This window comes from Ailuropoda melanoleuca, chromosome 3 (genome assembly GCF_002007445.2).
Source record: "Ailuropoda melanoleuca isolate Jingjing chromosome 3, ASM200744v2, whole genome shotgun sequence".
Classification (NCBI taxonomy): domain Eukaryota; kingdom Metazoa; phylum Chordata; class Mammalia; order Carnivora; family Ursidae; genus Ailuropoda; species Ailuropoda melanoleuca.
The window spans coordinates 66,298,057-66,320,128 of record NC_048220.1 but is presented as its reverse complement, the minus strand read 5'-3'; the positions used below and the strand labels follow the sequence as shown (position 1 = coordinate 66,320,128).

Here is a 22,072-nt window from a genome sequence, read left to right as displayed (position 1 = left end):
TATGGAAACATTTATGTGCTTTGAGAGGAATACAGGATTAAAAGATAAAACTGAAAATTAGCTATCACCACTGTTAATTTTTGTTGCCATCTCTGTGAGCCTAGTCTGTATTTTTCCTTGATAGTAAGTTAGCTCTCTTTATAAATAGAAGATTAATTATGATTCCTTTCACTGCATGAGATGCTAAAATCATATAATACCATGGTCAGTCCTTTTCACTTTGGTGTTAAAATTTTTGCTCACTATTCTTGCACAATTTTTTCATCCTATTCTGACTTCTCTTTATATTTTATCATTTTAACTAGCATTACCCCAAATTCCATTGATAAAATCTTTTTTCCCTTCCTATTCAGTTTAAAATTTATACCCAAGTGTGACTTTTCTCAAACATTCTGTGTCTCCCCCATCAGTTAACTATTAGGACATTGTGTTTTGATGGATCCAGGCTTCAGAATGATTTATGAGACTTGAAGTTTCACTGTTTTCTAATGTTATGTACATCATACCTGAAAATAATCAGGTTATACAGTAAAGGTATTTACATGTAGCTGTATAAATATTCATACAGTTTTCACTTAATCATTGGATGACTTTCTGCCATGAATATTATTAGAAAATCATCCTTTCCATGGTCTTTAAAATGATAGAATTCTAATTCCCTAGACTGCCATTTCCACATTTTCATATACAATTGTTCTCCCTATTGTTTAGGCCTTTCTAAGAATTCCAGTCGGAATTTGTATCACTTATCATTGTCACAAAATGTTATTTCTTCAACAGATAGAATTTGTACAGTCCCCAGTTAGACTTTCCAGTTGTCTAACTAGTCAGGGAGCTAGGCATGATGAAAATGGGAAATCATCAGCTTTTAGAAATCAAGCAGAGCAAATACGTAGTTCTGCAAGGTTCCACAGCCCACTCTCACACCCACATGTACATCTGCTCAGAGCCCTTCTAGATTTTTCTTCGAGGTCACTAGTTCAACTTCTACTCAAAATGGGTACCATCTGACAATCTGGAAAGTCACGTAATTCGTGATTTGGTCCAGAACATCTGACTTCTCACTGTGAAAGTAGTGTCTGAGAGCAGGGCTGAGGCTGTGTAGAGGACAGATATTTTAAAATTTATTCATGGACCCTCGTCATTTAACAAAATCCATTGCATCTAATAGATAGCACTCAAATTAAAAGAGGTTATTCTCCACTTATTGAGAATGTCAGAAGACCAAAGGAAGAAAGGATTCCAACGAGCTGCTCCTAGTGCAGACTTTTTACATGAATGAGCTAGTGAATCCCAATGTCAGAAGTTCATACCACAGTACGAACAAGATGATTTGATTTTAATTTGTAGACAAAACGGACTTTCTTCATTCTAGATCATGCTGATAAAAACTCATTCTACAATCAAACTATTTAGACAGTCCATACCAAGCATTACTTATAAGCAGCTGGAAAATACCCAGAGGTCTTTATTCATTAATAAATTGTTTTACAGGCATGCTTCTCAGAGAGAGCACAAGATAGTGGTTAAGAGCACAGACTCTGGAGCCACACTGCCTGAGTTCATGTCCTTTCTCTGCCACTTTCTGTCTTTGTGACCTTGGACAAGTTGCCTAGCCTCTCTGGATTTTCATTCCTTTGCTTATAAAATGATGATAATACTAGGGCAAGGATGCTGTGAGGGCATAGGGCATAGGGTGCTGTGAGGATTAAATACATGTGAAGCATCTATTACTTGACTCTGTATGAAAACTGTTCTCATGTCTGTGCTCTTGGGAGCAGAAATGAAAGACTTTCAATCTCCAGTAGCTTTCTCTCTAAAATCCCATTCCTATAGTCTGGGAGAGGGGCTTCTATCCTCTGCCCCCATGGCTCCTTGTACCACCCCTAGCATAGTGTGTATCTATTTACTTGTCCCTCCCACCTTCATTAAAGTGTAAGCTTCATGAGGACAAAAGCTTCATGTGTGGCTTTTCATCACTATTGCTTCAATGCCTAGCATATAGTTTGTACTCTATAAATAATTATTAGATCACTTTTAAATGGAATGGAATGGAATGCAAGAAGTATCACAAATGTTAGAGTATTTGTCCATAGAGTTTTGCTTTGATTATGCTACCATCCTGGTTTCAGTAGAGACTGACATGCAATGAGTGATTGACTTCAACTTCTTTGCACTGGCCTCTGCCTAGAATGTTCTACACTTAGATATGCACAGATCTCACGCCATCACCTCCTTTAGGTCTTTATTTAGACATCACTTCAATTCCTGTCCTGACTACGTCATCTAAAAATTGCATATCTTTCCCTTCTCTGTTCTGTTTTGTTTTTTTCAGTAGCATTTTTGATAGTCCAGCCCTGTATGGATTGAGTGATTTGTTACGTTTATGATTTGTTATTGGCCTCCCCTGCCACCCACTGGAATGTAAGCTTTGTTGGTTTTGTTCAGATAAATCTCCAAGCATCTGGAATGGTGCCTGGCACAAAGTAGGCAGGCATTTTTCAAATACCTGTTTAACTAATTAATAACTTCATTGCATTGGTGCTACCAATTTAGAAATAAGCGAAAGCAGCAAAGGATAATCAGCAAAGGATTAGAAACAAGAAACCTTGAATTCCATCTTGAGCTCACTCATATGTGCTTTTGACTGTGCTAAATATACATACTTCACCTCCCTGAGCCCTTTAACCCATCCTCCAAATTCTAAAAATCATCCTCACCAAAATATTCTCCCAAGAGCCACCCTTAGGAATGTATTGCAAATTATTTCATAAAATAATATACATCTGAGGTTATGTCTTTAAAGTAATAGGGGATTCTGTGTTGGAGGCATTGTTTTAAATGATTAAGCCCTAAAGCAAACTGCTTCTTTAACTATGTGAATACGAACTTTCCATAGAACATGAATGAGAATCTCTGCAAGGTTTTAATTAAGAGTAATTAAAATATCTATATTAAAATGTGTTTCATTCTACCAGCTTAGTAGGGGTTTTATTTTAATAAAAAAGTTTATTTTTTACATGTTTTAGCATAAAATGCTACACTGCACCAGCATCAGCAGGGAAAATGTGGCATGCTGAAGTAATACAAAACAATGTGATTTATAAAGTAATTCCCTGCATTATTTTTGTTATACATTTTTTATTAAGTTTAAACTTTCATCTGGTTGTTTAATTGAATTCATTATGAAGGCATCACAAAAGCAAAAAATTGAACAAGAAAATTATATAGAAAGTAGAAAGGAGTTATATGTAAGGCACATATTTTTTTTTAAAGATTTTATTTATTTTTATTTATTTGACAGAGATAGAGACAGCCAGTGAGAGAGGGAACACAAGCAGGGGGAGTGGGAGAGGAAGAAGCAGGCTCGTAGCAGAGGAGCCTGATGTGGGGCTCGATCCCATAATGCCGGGATCACGCCCTGAGCCGAAGGCAGACGCTTAACTGCTGTGCCACCCAGGCGCCCCTATGTAAGGCACATATTAAAAAATACCGACTCTATGACATGCATGAGGTGAGAATGCAGACTCGGTGACATGCATGAGGTGAGAATGCAGACTCGGTGACATGCATGAGGTGAGAATATCATTCAGCTTGCTGTTTATAGGATTATTTACCTACTTAAATGATGATGTTATACATCTTCTTATATAATAAGAAGGAAAGTTTTGGGGCACCTGGGTGGCCCAGTTGGTTGAGCAACCGAGTCTTGGTTTGGGTTCAGATCATGATCTCAGGGTCATGGGATTGAGCCTCACATCGGGCTCTGCACTCAGTGCAAAGTCTGCTTGATACTGTCTCTCCCTCTCCCTCTGCCCCTCCTGCTCATGCTCTCTCTCTCTAAAATAAATTAATTTATTTTTAAAAAAAGAAGTAAAGTTTTAAAAAATTTTGAGAAGGCAAGTAATTGGTTACTTGGATGGGCAAGAAAGCCAGATACTGTGTACCAAAACAAGGTAATTCCCAAGTGTTTGTAAAGGGGAGAGATATATGGAAAATATTAAAACCCAAAGAAAGAGCAAACAAATGAGAGAACCAGTAGTTATTAGGATAGATAAGATGAACCTTTCTCATAGAATAAGATTTGAAAAGAAAATGCGTGCAAATGAGTAGTAACTAAATAAATACGAAGAAAGAGATGGATGATCCTTTTTCTCAACATGACAGGAACATCTAACCAAACTTACCTTTTTTTTTTTTTAAATAGGCTCCGCACCCAGTGTGGAGCCCAACATGGGGCTTGAGCTCACAACCCTGAGATCAAGACCTGAGCTGAGATTAAGAGTCAGATGCTTAACCAACTGAGCCACTCAGGTGCCCCAAACCTGTCTTTTTTTTTTTTTAAGGTTTTGTTTATTTATTTGTCAGAGAGAGAGAGTACAAGCAGAGGGAGAGTGGCAGGCAGAGGGAAAAGCAGGTTCCTGGCTGAGCAAGGAGCCCGATGTGGGACTCAATCCCAGGACTCTGGGATCATGACCTGAGCTGAAGGCAGACACTTAACTGACTGAGCCACCCAGACATCTCCCAAACTTTTCTTTAAATGAGAGTAACATGAGGTGAGGAGAGCCGTGTTCATGGCAGGCATTATAGTATTTTTATTCAGATTTTCCCCACCAAAAAAAACCCACCTCTCCCTTCTCTCACCACTGCATTCCTCATATTAGTCTCTCTATGCCAGTGGTAAGATATAAATATTACCTAGAATGAGTAACATATTGAAATAATGACATCCCCATCCATGCAACAATATTTACTGATCATTTACTGCATATGCAACATATTCTGCTGTTAGTAGAGTAAAGGGCAGTAGGAAGGAGATAAAAATTCATGAATTTGGTAATTCAAGGAGAAAGGAATAAGGATCACAAGGAAATGTTGGTAAAAAGTAATAGAGAAATTTGGAAGAGGGTGTGATTCTATCTAATTACAGGGTCCAACAGGACATTCAGGGATTGAGGACAGGAAATCCATTAAGCCAAACCTTGAGAGATGGGTAGGATATAAAGAGTTCTAGAAGGAAGAAGAATATTTCAACTAGGATTGTCAGTATGAGCAAGGAGCAGAAGTATAGAATATGTTGCATAAGCATTGACAGCAAGAAGGGAGTTTCGTAGGCACATGATGAGCGTGAATGAAGAATAAGAAAAAAAGTTATAGGTAGTAGTGTGGTGACAGAGAACATTAAATGATAGGCGAAGGAGGGGTTTTGTGTGTGTGTGTGTGTTTCTTTAAGCATTGGGGATTGGAGGTTTGTGAGGGAGGAAATAAACTATCAGCACTATACTTCAGAAAGATTGATCCAGCAGCTATGAGTGAAACATATTAAGGAAAGGACGAAGGTAGAGAATATGCAATTCAAAAGTCATTATAGACCCTACAAAAGGTAATTAGGCCTAACTGCTGGTGAAGAACCCAGTGACTTAACAGACATAGAATCCATGGGACTTGGCCACGAGAGTCATCTTCAGTTTTTTCTTCAAATAGGTCAGTTAGTTATGTAGTGAAATCATGGAAAGAATGGGACTCAGGACAGGGAGGTTTTAGTGGAGGTTCAGGAAAGACTTCATGTTGGGGAGATGCATGTATGGGAGTGTCAGGATACTATAGTGGTGAACCAAGAGCAGCTTTAAGACACTGGACATTGGAGAGGTTGATAAAGAATGAATGGAAATTGAGACTTGAAATTAAACTACTTGAATTCAAACTTTATATATTTTTAGGTTATTTCAGGATTCAGATGATCCTGCCCACTTCTAAGATTACTAAACCTTCAGGAAACTTTCCTCTGGAAGCAAATGTTTAGTTTTGCAAGTCAAAGGAGGTGACATAGATTGAGAGATAGTTAATATGGACGTAATCTAATTTTGATGGGGAATACGCAGAGTAGATGTAAGTCTAGGTCTTGACAATTTCTTCTGATTGAATACCACAGTGACAACATTCCCATTGTATCCATTTAGTAATAAGTGCCGCCAGTTGCAATCTATGTATTACTACACAATAATCAGTCGGATATGTTTGTGCTTACTTTTTTACTTCATGTTCCCTTGCAACATATCTTTTCTTAGGAGGTTAAACATAACTTAGTCTATTTGCTGCTTACACAGTTTTGTGTCTTCTTCCACCTAGGAGATAAGTGCATTTGAAGGAAGAGCACGCTTTTGAAAAGCCCCCTCAAGCATTCAATTTTTTTTATGATGATTTTGAAACTTAAGAGAAAAAAAGAAAACATTAAATGAAGAAAAAGGTTGTTACATCAGCTTGTGAGGGTCATTGTTCTTTAGTCGCCTATACCTCTTCCAAATAATGCTCAAAAAGTCTTCACGACATTATGCACAGGCTCAGATTTCTGTCAGTTTTAGTGTTCTAGTGATCTATCTCTGCATAACAAACCAGCCCAAAACTTAGTGGCCTAAAACAATGATTTATTATCTTTCATGGTTCCATAGGTTGACTGAGCTTAGCTGGGAGGTTCTTGCCTAGGATCTCTCATATCGTTACAGTCAGCTTCCAAGTGGGGCGGGACTCGCTGGAAAGGTTGGTAAGCTGGACACCTCAAGTGACTCATTCACGTGGCTGGCAGTCGATGCTAACTATTGGCTGGAAATTCAGCTCGGACTGAGCACTACACGTGACCTCTCCATATATTGGGCTTAAACCAGCATGTGCTGGGTTCTAAAAGGGAGCATCCAAAGAACACATAAGTACTTCAAGAATCCCAGAGAGTAACTGCAAAACATATGACTTAGCCTCAAAAGTCAGGCAGCATCACTTCCACCATAGTCTCTGTTCAAAAAGAAAATCATGAGGTCAACCCACATTCAGGTAGAGGAGGCTATTCAAGGACATAAGTATCATGAAGCATGGTTTATAATGAGGATGGATAGGGGTTCGGGAGAGAAAGTCTCTGTCTTTGGGAACTAGCTACCACACACAGTAAAACAATAAAGCAGGATTATCGGGGGGAAATAGACCAGTATCCAGTAGGCATGGGTATTACTAAATGATGTTTCTGGTGAAGTTGATGATGCCCATTAACTCCCTTCCTTTTTAAGAAGTTACCAATGTTTCATTCAATTCTAATTTCAGATTCTAGATTGCTTTTCCTGGTTTCATTGCTTTAAAGATCCTCAGATCCTTTATCAGTAGACTTAAATGTCTCCAAAGGTACCCAGGCATGAAAATTAATGTATGAAACACTTCTCATATTATACAGTTCTCCTTACCCCTTTGTCTCTGGTCCTTCCACAAGACATAGGCAAGGGCCCATTTTATCTTCAAGGTTTATCCAGCTAGTATTAATTTAGGTACTCTATGCTTGTCACAGGCACCACAAAGAAGCATATGCCACCTTCTCCTCTTAAGGTACAAACAAACCAGAAGGAGAAAAAGGCCTGTATTGGTTAAGGTGAAGCTAAGGTTCTCTAACAAAAGGACCATAGGTATATAAAGGATATAGAAGTTTATTTCTCTCACGCATAGCACTCCAAGGTGGGCCTTCCAGATGGGCACGTGGCTCTGCCCCCCACAGCTATGTTCACAGACCAGGCCCCTTCCATTCTGTTTCTCTCCATCACGTAGGTAGCATTGTTGCCTGCATGGTCACAGCTTGGCTGCAGGTTCGTCACTACTCTGGATCACAGGAAGAGGGCTGTGAGAATGTACCCCCTTCCTTAAGGAACTGGCCAGAAATGGCACCAATCAACCCCACATTCATTGCTTTGGGTCAGTCAAATGACCACATCTAACTGCAAGGAAGGCTAGGAAATGCAATGTATTAAGCATTTATGTGTTTGGTTACGATCGTTTAAGCAATGGTTTTCACGAACAGTTAGCATTCTCCACAACAACATGTAAATAAACTATTACAGAGCAATGTGATAAATGTTACACTAGAAAAACATACAGTGCTATGAATGCACAGTGGGGAGTCACTGCCTTATCTTGAGTGTTTAGAGATGGTCTTCACAGGAAGTAAAATTTGAACTGTTTCCAGAAGTAATTACTTGAGAAAAATTGGGCATTCTGTGCAGAAAAGTAAGATCATATACCCAGGTATAAAATACAGAACAGTATGACAGGTTCGGGGAATGGCAGGAATTTAGTATGGCTGAGCACAAGAGCCAATGAGATGAGGTGTTATAGGAAATGAGGTCCACAGGATAGAGGGCTTTCTGCTAAGGAGTAGCTTGGATTTTATCCTCTTGGGATAGTGGGGAGCCATCAGAAATTTTTAAGTTGGGACTAGCATGATCAGATTGATGGTGGTGGTATGAAGATAGACTGGAGGGGAAGAGATTAAACAAGAGGAGACTAGTTAGGAGTAAATTCAGGGGTATGTGATGAGAATTAAATCAGAGTGGTTATCATGGAGATGTAGGAGGAAGGAATGAATTGCTTGGCAGCAGAGACAGATATCCACATTTCTGACCCATTTTTGCTGGGTTTGACAGTAAGGGAAAGAGCAGAAGGTGAGTCTATGGACTAGCTTGACTCCAAATAAATAGCTTTATTTTTTAATTATGTGAACAGACATCTAGGAAAATGCTGTGTCTTAGCAATATGGGGAACCACTTTGGCCCAGTCTCGTCTGTGACAGTAAGACTTTCAATCATCACCCTTTTACAATGCCAGCAGAAAGCACTCAGTGCCGTGGCTTTTGACACAATACTCATTCACTTATGTTCAACCACTCTGCACCCGCCATATGCCAGATTGTGTTCTAAGTGCCAAGGATACAACTCAAAAACAACAAACAGAGTCTCTGCTTTCAAAAAGCCAAGGCCTGAAAAATGTAGGAGTTAGTAATTTCTGATCACGGAAGGTAGAATTATATGTAGGGGGAAAAAGGTGGAGACACATAAAATAGTTTTCCAGGTTCCAGGCAGAGACAAAGGCAAGATAATACACAGTGCGTTTGAAGACTGAAGAAAGCCTGATATTGCTGGAGAGTAGAGTATGAGAGCAGAATAGTAAGTCAAAAGACATCAGGCTGGAGAGATAAGTAGGAGCCAGATTATGGAGAGCCTTCTCAACCTCATAAAAGAACTTGGAAAGAAGGGTTCTTGAAAAGGAAATATGGTATGATTCAATTTGCATTTTCAGTGAATGTTCTAGTTGTGATATGGAGAATATATGAGAGACAACAAGATTAAAGCAAGGCTAGTTAGGTTATGATGACCTGAGTGAGGCAGTGGAGATGGAGAAAATATTTTGATATGAGGAGAATCAGCAGGACCTGAATTGATGGGTGGTAGGATAGAAAGCATCAAAGTTGACAGCCAGGTTCTTAGTTTGGCTAATTGTATGGGTGTTCTATCATCCACAGAGAAAATGAAGACAGGAAGACAAGCATGTCTGTTGGGGGAGTGATGAGTTCAGTTTTGACATGCTGAGTTTGTGGTGCCTATAAAACTTCCAAGCAGAAATGAACAGTAAGCTATTAGATATACTGATTTTTACACTCAGAAGATTTGCAAGTGAGAGGACTGACAAAGCCACCTTAGGAGGACATGTTCAGTGAAAAGCACAATTCGTAGCTGTGCAGCAAGACCCCTGAGGAGCTACAAAGAAGGAGCTGCCAGAGAACGAAGGGAAAAGTCAGAGAAACAAAAGCCAGGGGAAGAGAATGCTCTGAGTCAGAGGATGGTCAACAGTGTCAAATACTCTTAAAGGTCTAAAGGATACTGAAAAAGTAAAAGTGTGAGTCATTATTTTGATCACTGCTAATCTACAAAAAACCCAATTAAATTTGTGTTTATTTGATAAGCAGGAAGGTTGAACATATTTTTATATAAAATTGCCATTTTTTATCTTATAAATTACCGAGTATTTTTCTATTGAATCTTTGTCATTTCCCTTTAATTTGTAGTTCTTTATAAATGATGGATAACAATCCTTGTTATTACATGTGATGTATTTTTGCCCAGTTTGCCTTTTATCTTTTCATTTTACTTATGGAGTGGGTTAGTTTTTTTTAATCCATACAGAAGTTTTTAATATTTATGGAGGCAAAAATGTCAATCATTTTTTCTGTAGTTTCTGGTCGTATTGTTGTGCCTGAAGTCCCACTTCACAATCACACACAAATTCTCTTACTTTCTTGTAGTGCCTTTATGATTTTTTTTAACCTTTAAGTCATCACATCTGGAGAGTTGTCTAAGATTACATAGTACGTGGCTGAACAGTGCTGAGCGCCCAGTTGTGGCTGATGATGATTTGTTTATAGGGGTAACAGTCTGTTAGCCAGAGAGAAGCCAGTCATCTGGGTTCATCCAACATTGGAGTTTTTCAGGCACCTGCATTTAATGGACAATGGGTCAAGGCAGTTTAGAAAAACATATTGAAATGTTGGACTGTGGATTCTAAGCCATTAAGGAGGGAAGTAAAAACAGAAAAAGGCTGGTAGGGAAAAAGGAGAATGAATGGACTGGAAGCCCTATAAGATATTTTTTTTAAGGTTGGAAAAGGGGATTATTTGAGTAAGATGATTAAAAAGATAGGAGGTTATGGTCAAACCAGGGTAACATCTAAACTTTTATTTCACAAAAGTGATGTGATGACCAGAGTTCAACATTAAGAATGGTTAGCTGAAGTGGAGTATAGGAGAAGGTCATTGAATATCAAAGATGGTGAGGTCAAAGTATTGGATAGATTACTCAAGTCAGTGTTAGAGTCTCCCAACTTGGGTGAAGTTAGGTGAGAGTACAGTGAAGAAAATCATCCTTTGAACATCTGGGTCTTGTCCCACCAACACCTTTGGCAGTCACTCTTCATTTACCTTTAAGACACTCATCTTCAGTTGCTAAAGAATCAAAAGTCAGAGTTTATTAAAAGTCAGTATCAAAGTCAGAATCAGATCCCATCTGCCCTTCTTGCTTCTGGGGAAGTATTCTTATTTGGGTTTGGTTTTTGTTTGGTTTGGTTTGGTTTAGTATGGAAAAGCAACAGATAATGTATGTAAAGCCCTTTTAGTAGTCAGTCTGTTATAGTAATTATTATGATATTAGAGGGAGATGATTTACATGTGTTTCAAAATTGGTGTTTGTTGGGGCACCTGGGTGGCTCAATCAGTTAAGCATCTGACTTTGGCTCAGATGGCGATCTCGGGGTCCTGGGATGGAGCCCCCCCAAGCTTCCCACTCACCAGGGCTTCTCCCTCTCCTTCTCCCGCTGCTCCTCCCCCACTCATGCTTACTCTGTCTCAAATAAATAAATAAAATCTTTAAAATATATAAAAAATTAAAAATAATAAAATAAAATTGGTGTTTGTTTAGTATGCCTTTCGGATTTAAGATCTGGAATTTCAGGAACCCTGAGCCAGTATAAAAATGACCAAGTAGAAACAGCATGGGCTTGTTTTGGAATTGCCAAGAAGGTTGGGAATGCATCTGAGAAGCAATTAGAGGTCCGTATTCAAACCTGGGGAAAGTGAAAAGAGGCTTAGAAGGAAAGAAGCAACTAGAAGGAAGTTTTTAGATTTTAAAGAGGAGAACAAATTCTTGTTAGTTTTCTTTCCTCTCACCTTGGCACCTTTGCTTATTCTGATTCCTTGGCCGCACCCCAAGAATCTGCATTTGTAACAAGTACTCCTGCTTAGTGTGCATTTCTTTTTTCAGTACCTTTTGGAAGATATATGAGGAAGAGGATAAAGGTTTATGGATATTTTATAAGTTTTTTAAATTTTATTTTCAATCTGGAAAACACAGTGGAAACAAAATAATTGCACAAAAAATGCACACAGAAGAATTTAATATTAACTGTTGCATAGGTCTGCTTTCCTTCTTTTCTTCACCCAGTTAAAATACTGTCTATTGATCTTAATTAAAAAAAAAAAACCTCTTTGCTGCTGAAGTGTATATTCATTTTTATACATTAAAAAAGAACTAATAAAGGCCCTAAATGTAACGAGGCTCTGTAATCTGATAGTACCTTTCCATAGTGAAGTTCAAAATAAGTTAGAAAACTTTTCAGTACCATTCAATGTAAGGCATTTCTGATGAGAAATATGAAGGCAAGATCTAAAATGATTTAAGTCAATGACAAAATAAATACTTCAAAGCCACAGAATCTGAGACTTACTTTGTTGTCCACTCACAATGAGGTAGCACACAGAAGCGTAACTTTTAGTTGCTATTTACACAATTTTTACTTCAGTTTGAAGTTAGAAAGTGTGGAAGTAATGATTCTCAGTATGACACTTCAGTGTGTAGCAACATGGCAAGAAATATAAATACTGCAAACTGGATTTGTTAAGATAATGTAGTTAAGGGCGCCTGGGTGGCACAGTGGTTGGGCGTCTGCCTTCAGCTCAGGGCGTGATCCCAGCGTTATAGGATCGAGCCCCACATCAGGCTCCCCCGCTATGAGCCTGCTTCTTCCTCTCCCACTCCCCCTGCTTGTGTTCCCTCTCTCGCTGGCTGTCTCTATCTCTGTCGAATAAATAAATAAAATCTTTTAAAAAAAAAAGATAATGTAGTTAAATATTATGAGAATTCTACCATCTAACCATTCTATAATCTATGTTCATTTGTTTTCAAATTTTACCTTATGTGACTTGGTCGCTAAATAGGATTTTGGGGTTTCTTTTAGTATAAATGAAGCAAACCTCTGTAGTAGGCATTACGAGAAGTTCAAGAGGGAAATAAAGGAACACCTATTCCTTAAAGACCAGGAATGACTGGGGCTTTGTGACTGGATCTCCAAGCAGCTGGTTCAAGTAAGAGTAATTCAATCACCTGAACTTGGACAGTCTTTTTTTTTTTCACTGCTGTCTGTCTGCATCTTGCCTAAAAGTGTACTAAGGGTAGTCAGGCCTATTTGTGTATGCAAATTCAGCTTCACTTCATTGATTCATTTCTTCATTTAACAAATATTTACTGAGCATATGCTACATGCTTGAAACTGGAGATAAGTGGCGAATGAGACAAATGAAGAAAGTAATGATGATGTTGATGATGATAATAGCAGCTAACGTGTATTGAATGCTCCCTGTGTGCAAGTAGTTATGTGAATTAATCCTCACAATAACTGTAGGAGGCAGATTCTATTACTATTCCATTCTGCAGGTGAAGAAGCAGGTTTAGGGAGGTCTCAGAGCTAATAAATAGTGCAACCAGAATTCAAACACTACATATTTGAATTCAAGGACCAGATTTTTAACTAATAAACTCTCAGATATCTATTCCTTTTCCTCCTGGAGCATATATTCTAGCAATTCATTTACTTAACAAATATTTGTCATCTGTTGTATACCAGGTGTCATCCTAGGCCTGGGGCACAGTGATGAAGAGACGAATGGGATCAATTGCTGTCATGACTTGTATCTTCCAAATCCTTTAATAAGTGTTAAAAAAAGGAAGAAAGTAGCAATAAGCATAATGACATTTATAAGAATTACAAAACTATTGAATATAGTGCAATGTGTTAATAAATACTGTACATTCATATATTCAGGAAGGGCAATGTTATTTTTATACTTGAATAGTTAATTTCAATCCTGGTTAAAACTGTATATCTTACTTAAAAAAAATCTCTTTGCTTGATCAAAACTTATTCAAGAGCTGTTTCTTTCAGTTACTAAAAGGGTAAAGCTTACATCTAAAAATGCAAACATTTCATGATGTGAGTGAGAAGTCACTAAGGCCTTCAGTCACTTGACGTTAAATTTTATCCAAATTTCAGAATAATTTATAATTGCAAAGCCAAAAACTACTGTGCAGTATTCCTTTTTTCACTGGGCAAGACCAAATGAATTGTGAAGAACGTCTAAAAAAAAGATTCACTGTAGTCTAAAATCAAGACACTGCTAAGTAATTTGCAGTTTTATCTAAATAATTATTAATTGTAATTGATGACCTTTTAAAATGTTTGTTACTATATCACCCTTCTTATTTAAAATTTCTTCATTGGGGTAGAAATCTTTTTTGGAAATGAAACTATTCCTTTATGGGTAATAAGCCAGAGCTGTATAAGAGTATTTAAATTAAGACTAGAGTTTTATTATTAGGTAGGGTCTTAATATTTAAAAACTATTTCAATTATATATTTAGGATATGTCAACAATCAAAGTTGAAAACTCTTGCCTGAGCAGTCATGATTTGACATTTGGAAAATGTGGTTAATACTTTTGTAAACCACTACACACAATGTTTGTAAATGAGCACTCAGGCCCCTGGTTTAGGTCCTTCTCCTTTCTGTGGTTTTTACTTTGTCACAAATAATGTCACCATCGCCATCATTTTAAATGATATTAGGTACAAGAGAATGTGCTAAATTCTGGCATGCAAGGCCTGTGCCTGGCCTCAGTGAGCTTACCCAAATGTAGCCAAAAGACATAAAAAACACATAAATGATAAATACCAATAAAAAGAGATCATAACAGTTTTATAAAAAATAATTCTGATAACAAGGTCAGAGGTTAGATACTGTGTTCATTTATGGGGACAATAAACCTGAGGTGAATTTTGTCAGAGAAGTTATTGATAATTTTGTGACAAGAGGAAGACATTCTAGGCAAAGAAAAGTAGTGGGATCCAAGACAGAAAGAGCTTGGTAAATCCAGTGATATTTTGGCTGGAGTTTGTTCAAGGAAATTGTGAGATATAAAGTTGAAGTGGAATGTACAAGCAGCATCCTGAAGATCTAGAGTTTGAACTTAAATTTATAGGCCATGAACAGTCATTGAAAGTTTTTGAACAGGATAATATGATGAAGGCAGCCTTTTAGGAGGATTAACTTGCCAGTGGATGTGTAAAACAGGTTGGTGGGGAAGACCAGTTAAGAGGATATCCTGGGAGTCCGGGGGTAGTGTTACCCAAACTTTGCTTCTTGGAATACTAATTTTGAGATACAGAGATAGTAATGAAAGCTCCTTTTGGAGGGATTTTTTTCTTAATGAAAGAAAAGAAACATTGCATATTAAATTTTCCTCTTCTTTTATTGCACATTAACACATTAAAGGCCTATACCAAAGAAACCCATAATTTCACAAATTTATTTGCACAGAAAAGGCTGTGTTCATTACCTGTCTATTCATAAACATATCACTGTGTTCCACTGAAATCACTTTCAATATTTAGAAATTTTGGTCTATCAAATACCTACTTATTAAGAAGTCCAGCTAAGAAATAATATGAGTAGAGGGAAAAAATGAAACCCAGATAATTTTTAGAGAGGAACTTTGACATCAGGTAGCCCAGACCCTATCTTTAATCGTGGTAATCAGAAACTAAATGTCACCTTTGACTTTGATACCTTTCTAGTCAAATTAGGTATTACCTTAATGATATCTGTATGCCAGTCCTCTCCCTGACTAAATCATAAAACATCAAAGAATAAGATTAACCCATGTTTTATCATCTTTGTAATCTCTACATCTGGCTTATAGCAGGTCTGTGGAAAAATACTCATTAAAATTGAAAGTGATGAGAAAACTAGAGAGTTTGCGCTTTGCCCGTGGCCACACAAGTGGTAGCAGGATACATTGAAAATAATGAATTCCAAGAAATATTTATAAAAATATTAGCTATGGGAGTGGTAAAGAAACTTGGAAATGAGAGACCTAGTATATGAGAGAAACTTGGAAATGAGAGACTCTAATACTAACTAGCAGTATGATCTTGATCAAGTCACTTAACCTCTCTGGGATTCTCTTTCCTCATCTGAGATCCAGCTAGAGAATATCAGGAGATCCCCATTTCTTTATTACTGTAAATAGTCAAAAATTAACTGTATATGATTTCTTTTACAGTGGAAATAATATTCCTATGAGGGAACACATTCAAATACAGAAGACCGTTTAAGTATTTACTTCTTTCTATTTGTGCTTATATAATATTCCTGAATTTCATAACTTTTCCTATTTTCTTATTTTCCCTTTTTTTCAAGGTTTATCACAGATCACGGAATCTTTAAAAGTGTACCAATGTGTGTGCTTATGTAATATTAGGACTGAAAATTTTAAATCTTAAAATGTGAAAGCTCCAGTTGTCAGAAGATCATAAAGTCTTTACTTTTAAGGACTGTTAAAAATCACCTTCTGTGAGATCTCAGCTTTGGGATTTTTTCTGACATTTCAAGACTTAAATTTGAAAGTGTAGAATCTCTATAAATACAACATTACCACAAGCCCAAAAAAGTCAAGAAATTCAAAAGGTTAGATTCTTACTAACTCCTCTCCCACATTATGCTCTAAATTGAGTTATGCATCTTAGAGTTAAATACGTAATCAGGAATACTTGATGTGAAATACAATTTAAATTATGACATATTAAGCTTTTCTCTTTGAATTTTGGGAAATAAAATTGTATATGTAAATCATGCAATATCACATTTTTTGTATGTGCCCTTAAGGCTTTTTTATGTTTTCTTCACATAGTCCCCTCATTTACAACTTTATCTTGCTGTGGACTAACCATATGGGAAATCCACTATTTTAAACTTAAGCTATTTTTGTGGTGTTACTGCATAAGAAAATGCCTTTAGAGTGGAAAAATTATATATTTTTTACCAGATTATATAAATAAAAATTAATTTTTTTCTAGTGGTCATTTTTTGGTTCAATTCAAAGTATATAATTTTTAATCCCTAAATATCTCTAGTAAATCCCCATTGCCATGGCCAAGTGAAATGGAAGATAATAAAGGAGAAGTGCCATGAGACCTGGCCATTTTCAACGTGTTGAAGATTTAAAATTATGTGTAATTTACATGAGACATATAAATGAAAGGATAGACTTCACTAGGATTTTTTTTTTTTGCTTTAAAAATAGGGTATTTCTCTCTTGCAGCAGCATCTCACATCTCATACATATGTGCATATTTAGTTTTCTGTGTAGCATTCGGTCCCAAGAACACTAATTATAATTTTAAATTATCAATAAGATATAGGCCTAAAGTACAGTGGATGTTAAATTTCATGTATCTTGTAAGATTCCCTATGTAAAAGCAACTACTTTTTGCCTTTATTTTCATTTTTAAAATAATCTTGTGAACTTTCAGTCACTTCTCTTTTGCCTTTTAAAAGTTAAGAACACTCTTTGAATTTGTAGTGTGCAAATAGTATGTTGCTTTTATGGCTAAAAAGACATAACTGATGATAATTCATCTGTGCAGCAAGGGTTCAAGTGAAAAACCAACACGTGGCCCTCAGTTCATATTCGACCACCTAAGAATGTTTCTCCAAAACCCCTTGTTGGAAATATTTATAAAATGGTTTGCCATTGATTTGCTGGTGTGCCTGCTACGCATGTTTACCAAAAAGCCTGGATTACACTGCATTTAAGTTTTTGCTTGTTTATTTGTTGTCTTTGAGATAGTTCTGCCCACCTTGATTGTGGTTGCCCCAGCCAAAGTTTGCCAAACATTAGTTCCCTAGAATTCCTGTCACTGTCCTCTGATTTCCTGATTTTTTTTATTTTTCTTCTTTTCAATGGTTAACTGCATTCTATAATTTTGTTGCCTTTCATAAATATGACAAGCCATATGACACAGACAATCATGTTGAAACTTCTGAGGAACTAAAATGTTGTTTCTGTAGCAGGTTCAGTTTGGGGAACCATATACAAAAGTTAACACTTCTCTGTAAAATATCATTGTCTGGAGTTTGGTGCCATAGTAAAGCATCTGCGTATCAGCCAGCTTCCCAAAGTATATTCTGCTCTTTTTGTATAATGGGATTATTTTTGGAAATGGCTCTCTTGGCCCAAGATGTGCTACCCTCTGAAATCATCTTTGGTCCCTTTAAGCATTTTCAGTGCACTTTGCAATCATTTTCATTCATTATGCACTCAGTTGTTTCATCATTACTGTCTGATATACATCGACATTCGGCTACACAGTAGGTAAGTGGTAGAGGTAGGACTGAAAGCCCCAGGACAGGGAACAAGGCCCAGTTTGGTCTCTTCTTGGCTAAATTCCATTTTGGACAGCTCTTTGTTTTTCTTTGATGTGTGGCGTTTAATTGCTTATCTCTAAACATAAGGCTCAATTGGTGGGAGCTTGTGTGGGGAGACCCAATTGCCCCTTCCTGAATTAAAAAAAACTGAATGCCATTAACAGTATATTTTCCACAGAGAACCATGCTGTAAGTGTGTACCCCCCGAAAAAATGTTATTTTTGACTGCCCAGTTTTGCCCATGCTAGTCCCGGATTTATGTCATGACCTCACAATAGCCTCTCGTGCCCGCCTGGCCGCAAAGCTTGATTATTTTGTAATTTGATCTTCGTGGGGATTCCAGCCGCGCTTCCCCGCCTGCTCGTGGGCAGCAGAATGTGGCAGCATGCCTGCTCACTTGCCTGAACCGCTATGATCAGATTACGCCTTCTCAGCATTTCTTGCATTGGCTGCCTGTGAAGTTCAGAGAAGCCTAAAGCTGAGACAGAATAGGAACTATTAGAGAGCTCATGGAAGCTTGGTCTCAATGTGTCTACTGTTAACAGAATCAGAAAATCATTCCACACTGAATCTCTCTATCTGTAAAATTTTTTCAAGTGAACTTTTTTGTGCTGTGCAAAATTTCCAAAAGCCATTTTTCCAACGTTAATGTGATTTTTAGAGTTATCAGTTGGGTTTTAGCTTTCAGCTTTTCGACATTTCCGTAACATGTTCAGGATCTTCATAAAAGATGGGAAAATTCTACTTTTCGTTATTTGTTGTCAATGACAGATCATTACGGGACATCACAGTTAGCAAACTACTCTTCTCTCTGTATTATTCTTTCAGCCAAGTATTTATAGAATGATGATAGTTGTCAACATCTTTAGGAGATAGCATGTCTGCATCCTCTTGAGGTTAGAGGAAAACGCAGTGTCCAACCTGGCACTGTGACATGATGCGGAAAATTCAGAATGCATCCTGCTTCCATTTTTAACTGAGCACCGAGGATGTGAGGCTCTCCCTGATGCGCTGAGTGCCAGTGGCCATGTAGGTACGCAGCCCCTGCCCACCTGAGCTCACAATGTAGTCTTGGAAATAAAAGCCCTTGTACAGTAGCTGTAGTTGGACGCTTTTTCAAAATTATATTAGAGTCATTTCAGATTTTGTGAAATGTGAAGCAGAGAAACTGAGAGTTGGAAAGTTCATTTCTTAGAGTTCCTTTCTGGCGGAATCCTCACCATGGTATTTGTTCATAGGAGTGAACGAAATATGAAATTCATGTTTGATTGTTCAGAAATGAAGAAATCATGATTGTGGGTTAGGAAATAATCTAAATTCCGCTCAAAGCTCGATTAAAACAGTTTTGTTTTCGGACACTATCATTCATACTTTCAGTGGACCAGCAAGAAAGCTTGGGAAATGAAGCATAAACAATGTGATGCCAGTTTGCTTTAAAATCCCTAATATATGTTTTGTAAACAAAGCCTATAAAACTTAGTACTCTACTAATTAAATAACAAGAAAGATTTTATGAATACACGAAAAGCCAGAATTTAAAATGCCTTCAGGGGAACAGGTGCTGTAATGACATCACTGTGTGTCACACAGGCTTTTTTTTTTTTTTCTCTTGATACTTACATTTGGTCATAATGGAAAGAAATTGATTCCAAATGTGTTTTCTTGACCTCCTTCTCCATTCATGTTAGCGCCTAACCTTAAATGATGTTTCTACAATCTCGGTTGTATTTACAGTAATTATATGCATAATGTAGCATATTATTGTCCGGACTTCCTGTTTAATCAGTACAGAGCTTCTTACAAGTGCAGCTGAAAAGGGCAAACAAAATTAAAGCTTTATATACCAAAACAAGTTTGATTTGCTAAGCTCCCAGCATTCCAAAGTACACAAATTTGTTCCACTAAGTTTTCCGATGGCTTGCAGATGGGCAATGATTAATCAGAGAGCTAACTGTGAAGTAGTTTGCAATTAAACTGGAAAGCTCTGAAGCATGCTAATTGAATCAGAAAATTAGAGACACTGAACAGTAATTGGCTATTTCTCATGCAGCAGGTGCCAGGCCACTCATCTGTGGAACAAGGTATTTAAGGCACATTAGCACTAGTAAAAATACTTCTTGATATGGAACAGTTAGATTTTCTGCTCATTTTCACCATGGATGTCAAAACATACAGCTGTGCTATCTGGTACTTGCAATTCATGTTTGAAGAATTTAAGTTAGGTAAACATATGGAGAGAAGTGCTGGGCAACCTCTAAGTGCACAGGAAACGTTTCGAAGTGAAACCTAAAATGAGGGGCTGGGGTTTTGTTTTTTCAACTCAATCACTTTTGCTTTCTTATGGTACAAATTTAGAAGTTGAATTTTCTGTTTAGTGTTAGTTTAAGGCAACAACAGTATAAATCTAGTACTGCTGTGAGCTTACTAGATACATAAAGCCGATTCATATCATGTCTCAGCATGAGTTTATATCTTCTAATTAGTACCACCATTTTATAGAGTGAGCACATGCTATGAAAGTTTGTTCACCATGCCAACAGGGACCAGGACATGTAGTTTTTCTTTAGTGGAACGATCTGCTGTAGAATCGTGAACAACTGTAACCTAACCAGTGGGTAACCAGGCAAGAATGGGATTTAATAAGTTCAATTGTAGAGATTTTTTTTAATAATAATCATTTTCCTATTATCAAGGGTGGGGCATATGACTTCTCCTTCCCTTTGCTTTAATTAGAGTTAAGTATTGTTATTAAAAGTGAAAAATATAAAGGAAAATAAAAATATACTAATTTATACTGTTGTCGGGAAGCAAAATATTACAATATTCACATGCTAATCATATCACTTAGCAGATGACTGTAGAAAATAGTGAGTTTGAACCAAGAGACATAAATTATAAATTGCGAATAGTGCATAGGGGATGTGTTATAACTGTGTCTCATTTAAATTGAGACAGGGCGTTTTCTCTGCACAAATAATGTTCCTTCATTAAGTTTTAAAGTCTCTTTTTTAATGTTTTGTTAAGAACGTTCGGCAACATGTTACCAAAACAGGTTTTAAGTGGAACACACGGGTTTTTAAAAGTAAAACACACTACATACAAACATACACTTCATGTCTTTAAGCTGTAGATTTTTTTTTTTTTTAAGTTTAAGCAAAAGGTTCTCTTTGGTAGGCCTCCTTCCCCACCCCCAATAAACCATGTACATTTTACATTCTTTCGTTTGAAAGCAGTTCTGAAACATTTACATGATCAATGCCTTTTGCTTGAGGGATAAAGTTTGCTCTTCCATGGACAAGTGAGAACATATTGATCATTTTATTCTATTTGCTATTTCTAAATTCAATATACCTCTTGAGTCGATAAGCGAGATCGAGAGCATATTCTTTTTTGTGTGTGCCTGCTTGTAGCTTGTTCTCAAGATCCAAGATACATTTTTGATTAATCACGAATGCTCTGAGGTCAGCGAGAGCAAATGTGTTTGTGGAGTGTCAGCTGATGCTGTCAGATAAATGTCTTAAGCTTAGCCAGGGTTCATGCCCCAGCTTTAGGCTGTGCCAAATGTCTCCCCTTGTTGAGGAAGATAACAGCTACACTGGAGGCGACTGAGCTGTTTGTTCACTGAAAGGGCTGACCTTGCCATATGGGGCTACAATCAGGTGGAGGAAAGAGTGTGGATGTTTTAATTGAAACTTTACAAATTTAAACTTTCATTTGATCAGAAGATCTTGGTATCCACGAATTTACATTCCGGCCTTTATATCTTGTCTGATTATAACTATATTTCTTCAGTACTTCCGATTAGTCTCCTTAGGATGAATGTTTTCTCCAATATTGTTCTTAGTGTATTCTGAGACATCTTGGCACTGTCAGTGTGTTATTAAAATACTGCAAAAGCATGAAAATGCTTATTAGGATAAAAGGATATATTTTTCTTTGGATATATGTGGAAATTATTCTTGCTCTGTGTGTGTGGTTTTTTTCCTTCAAATCCATGAAATAAAAATATGGTCTGGGCAAAGGGAGGTCACTTGTGTTAATGACCCTTGTCCATGTACCCTCTTATCTTCAGAGGACTCATTTAATCACATTTACCCCCACTTACAGTAATTTGTCTTCTTTTACTAGACAGAGTCTATAAATAGAAAATAATGACAAACCTAAACTAACACCTGGA

At 37.1% G+C, this 22,072-nt stretch overlaps 1 protein-coding gene across 8 annotated transcripts in view; it reads left to right on the top strand.

Moving 5' to 3' along the window:
• FAM172A (family with sequence similarity 172 member A) overlaps positions 1–22,072 on the top strand; it is a 416,550-nt gene that overhangs the window by 342,113 nt on the left and 52,365 nt on the right. The window contains exon 10 of one of the 8 annotated variants that reach the window (XM_034656493.1): positions 9,329–9,756. The exons of the other annotated variants lie outside the window; for them this stretch is intronic. Coding sequence (XP_034512384.1) covers positions 9,329–9,372 — 44 coding nt within the window. The 3' untranslated portion in view covers positions 9,373–9,756. Of the gene's footprint in view, positions 1–9,328; positions 9,757–22,072 lie in introns of those variants that run through there. 8 annotated transcript variants of the gene reach the window in all.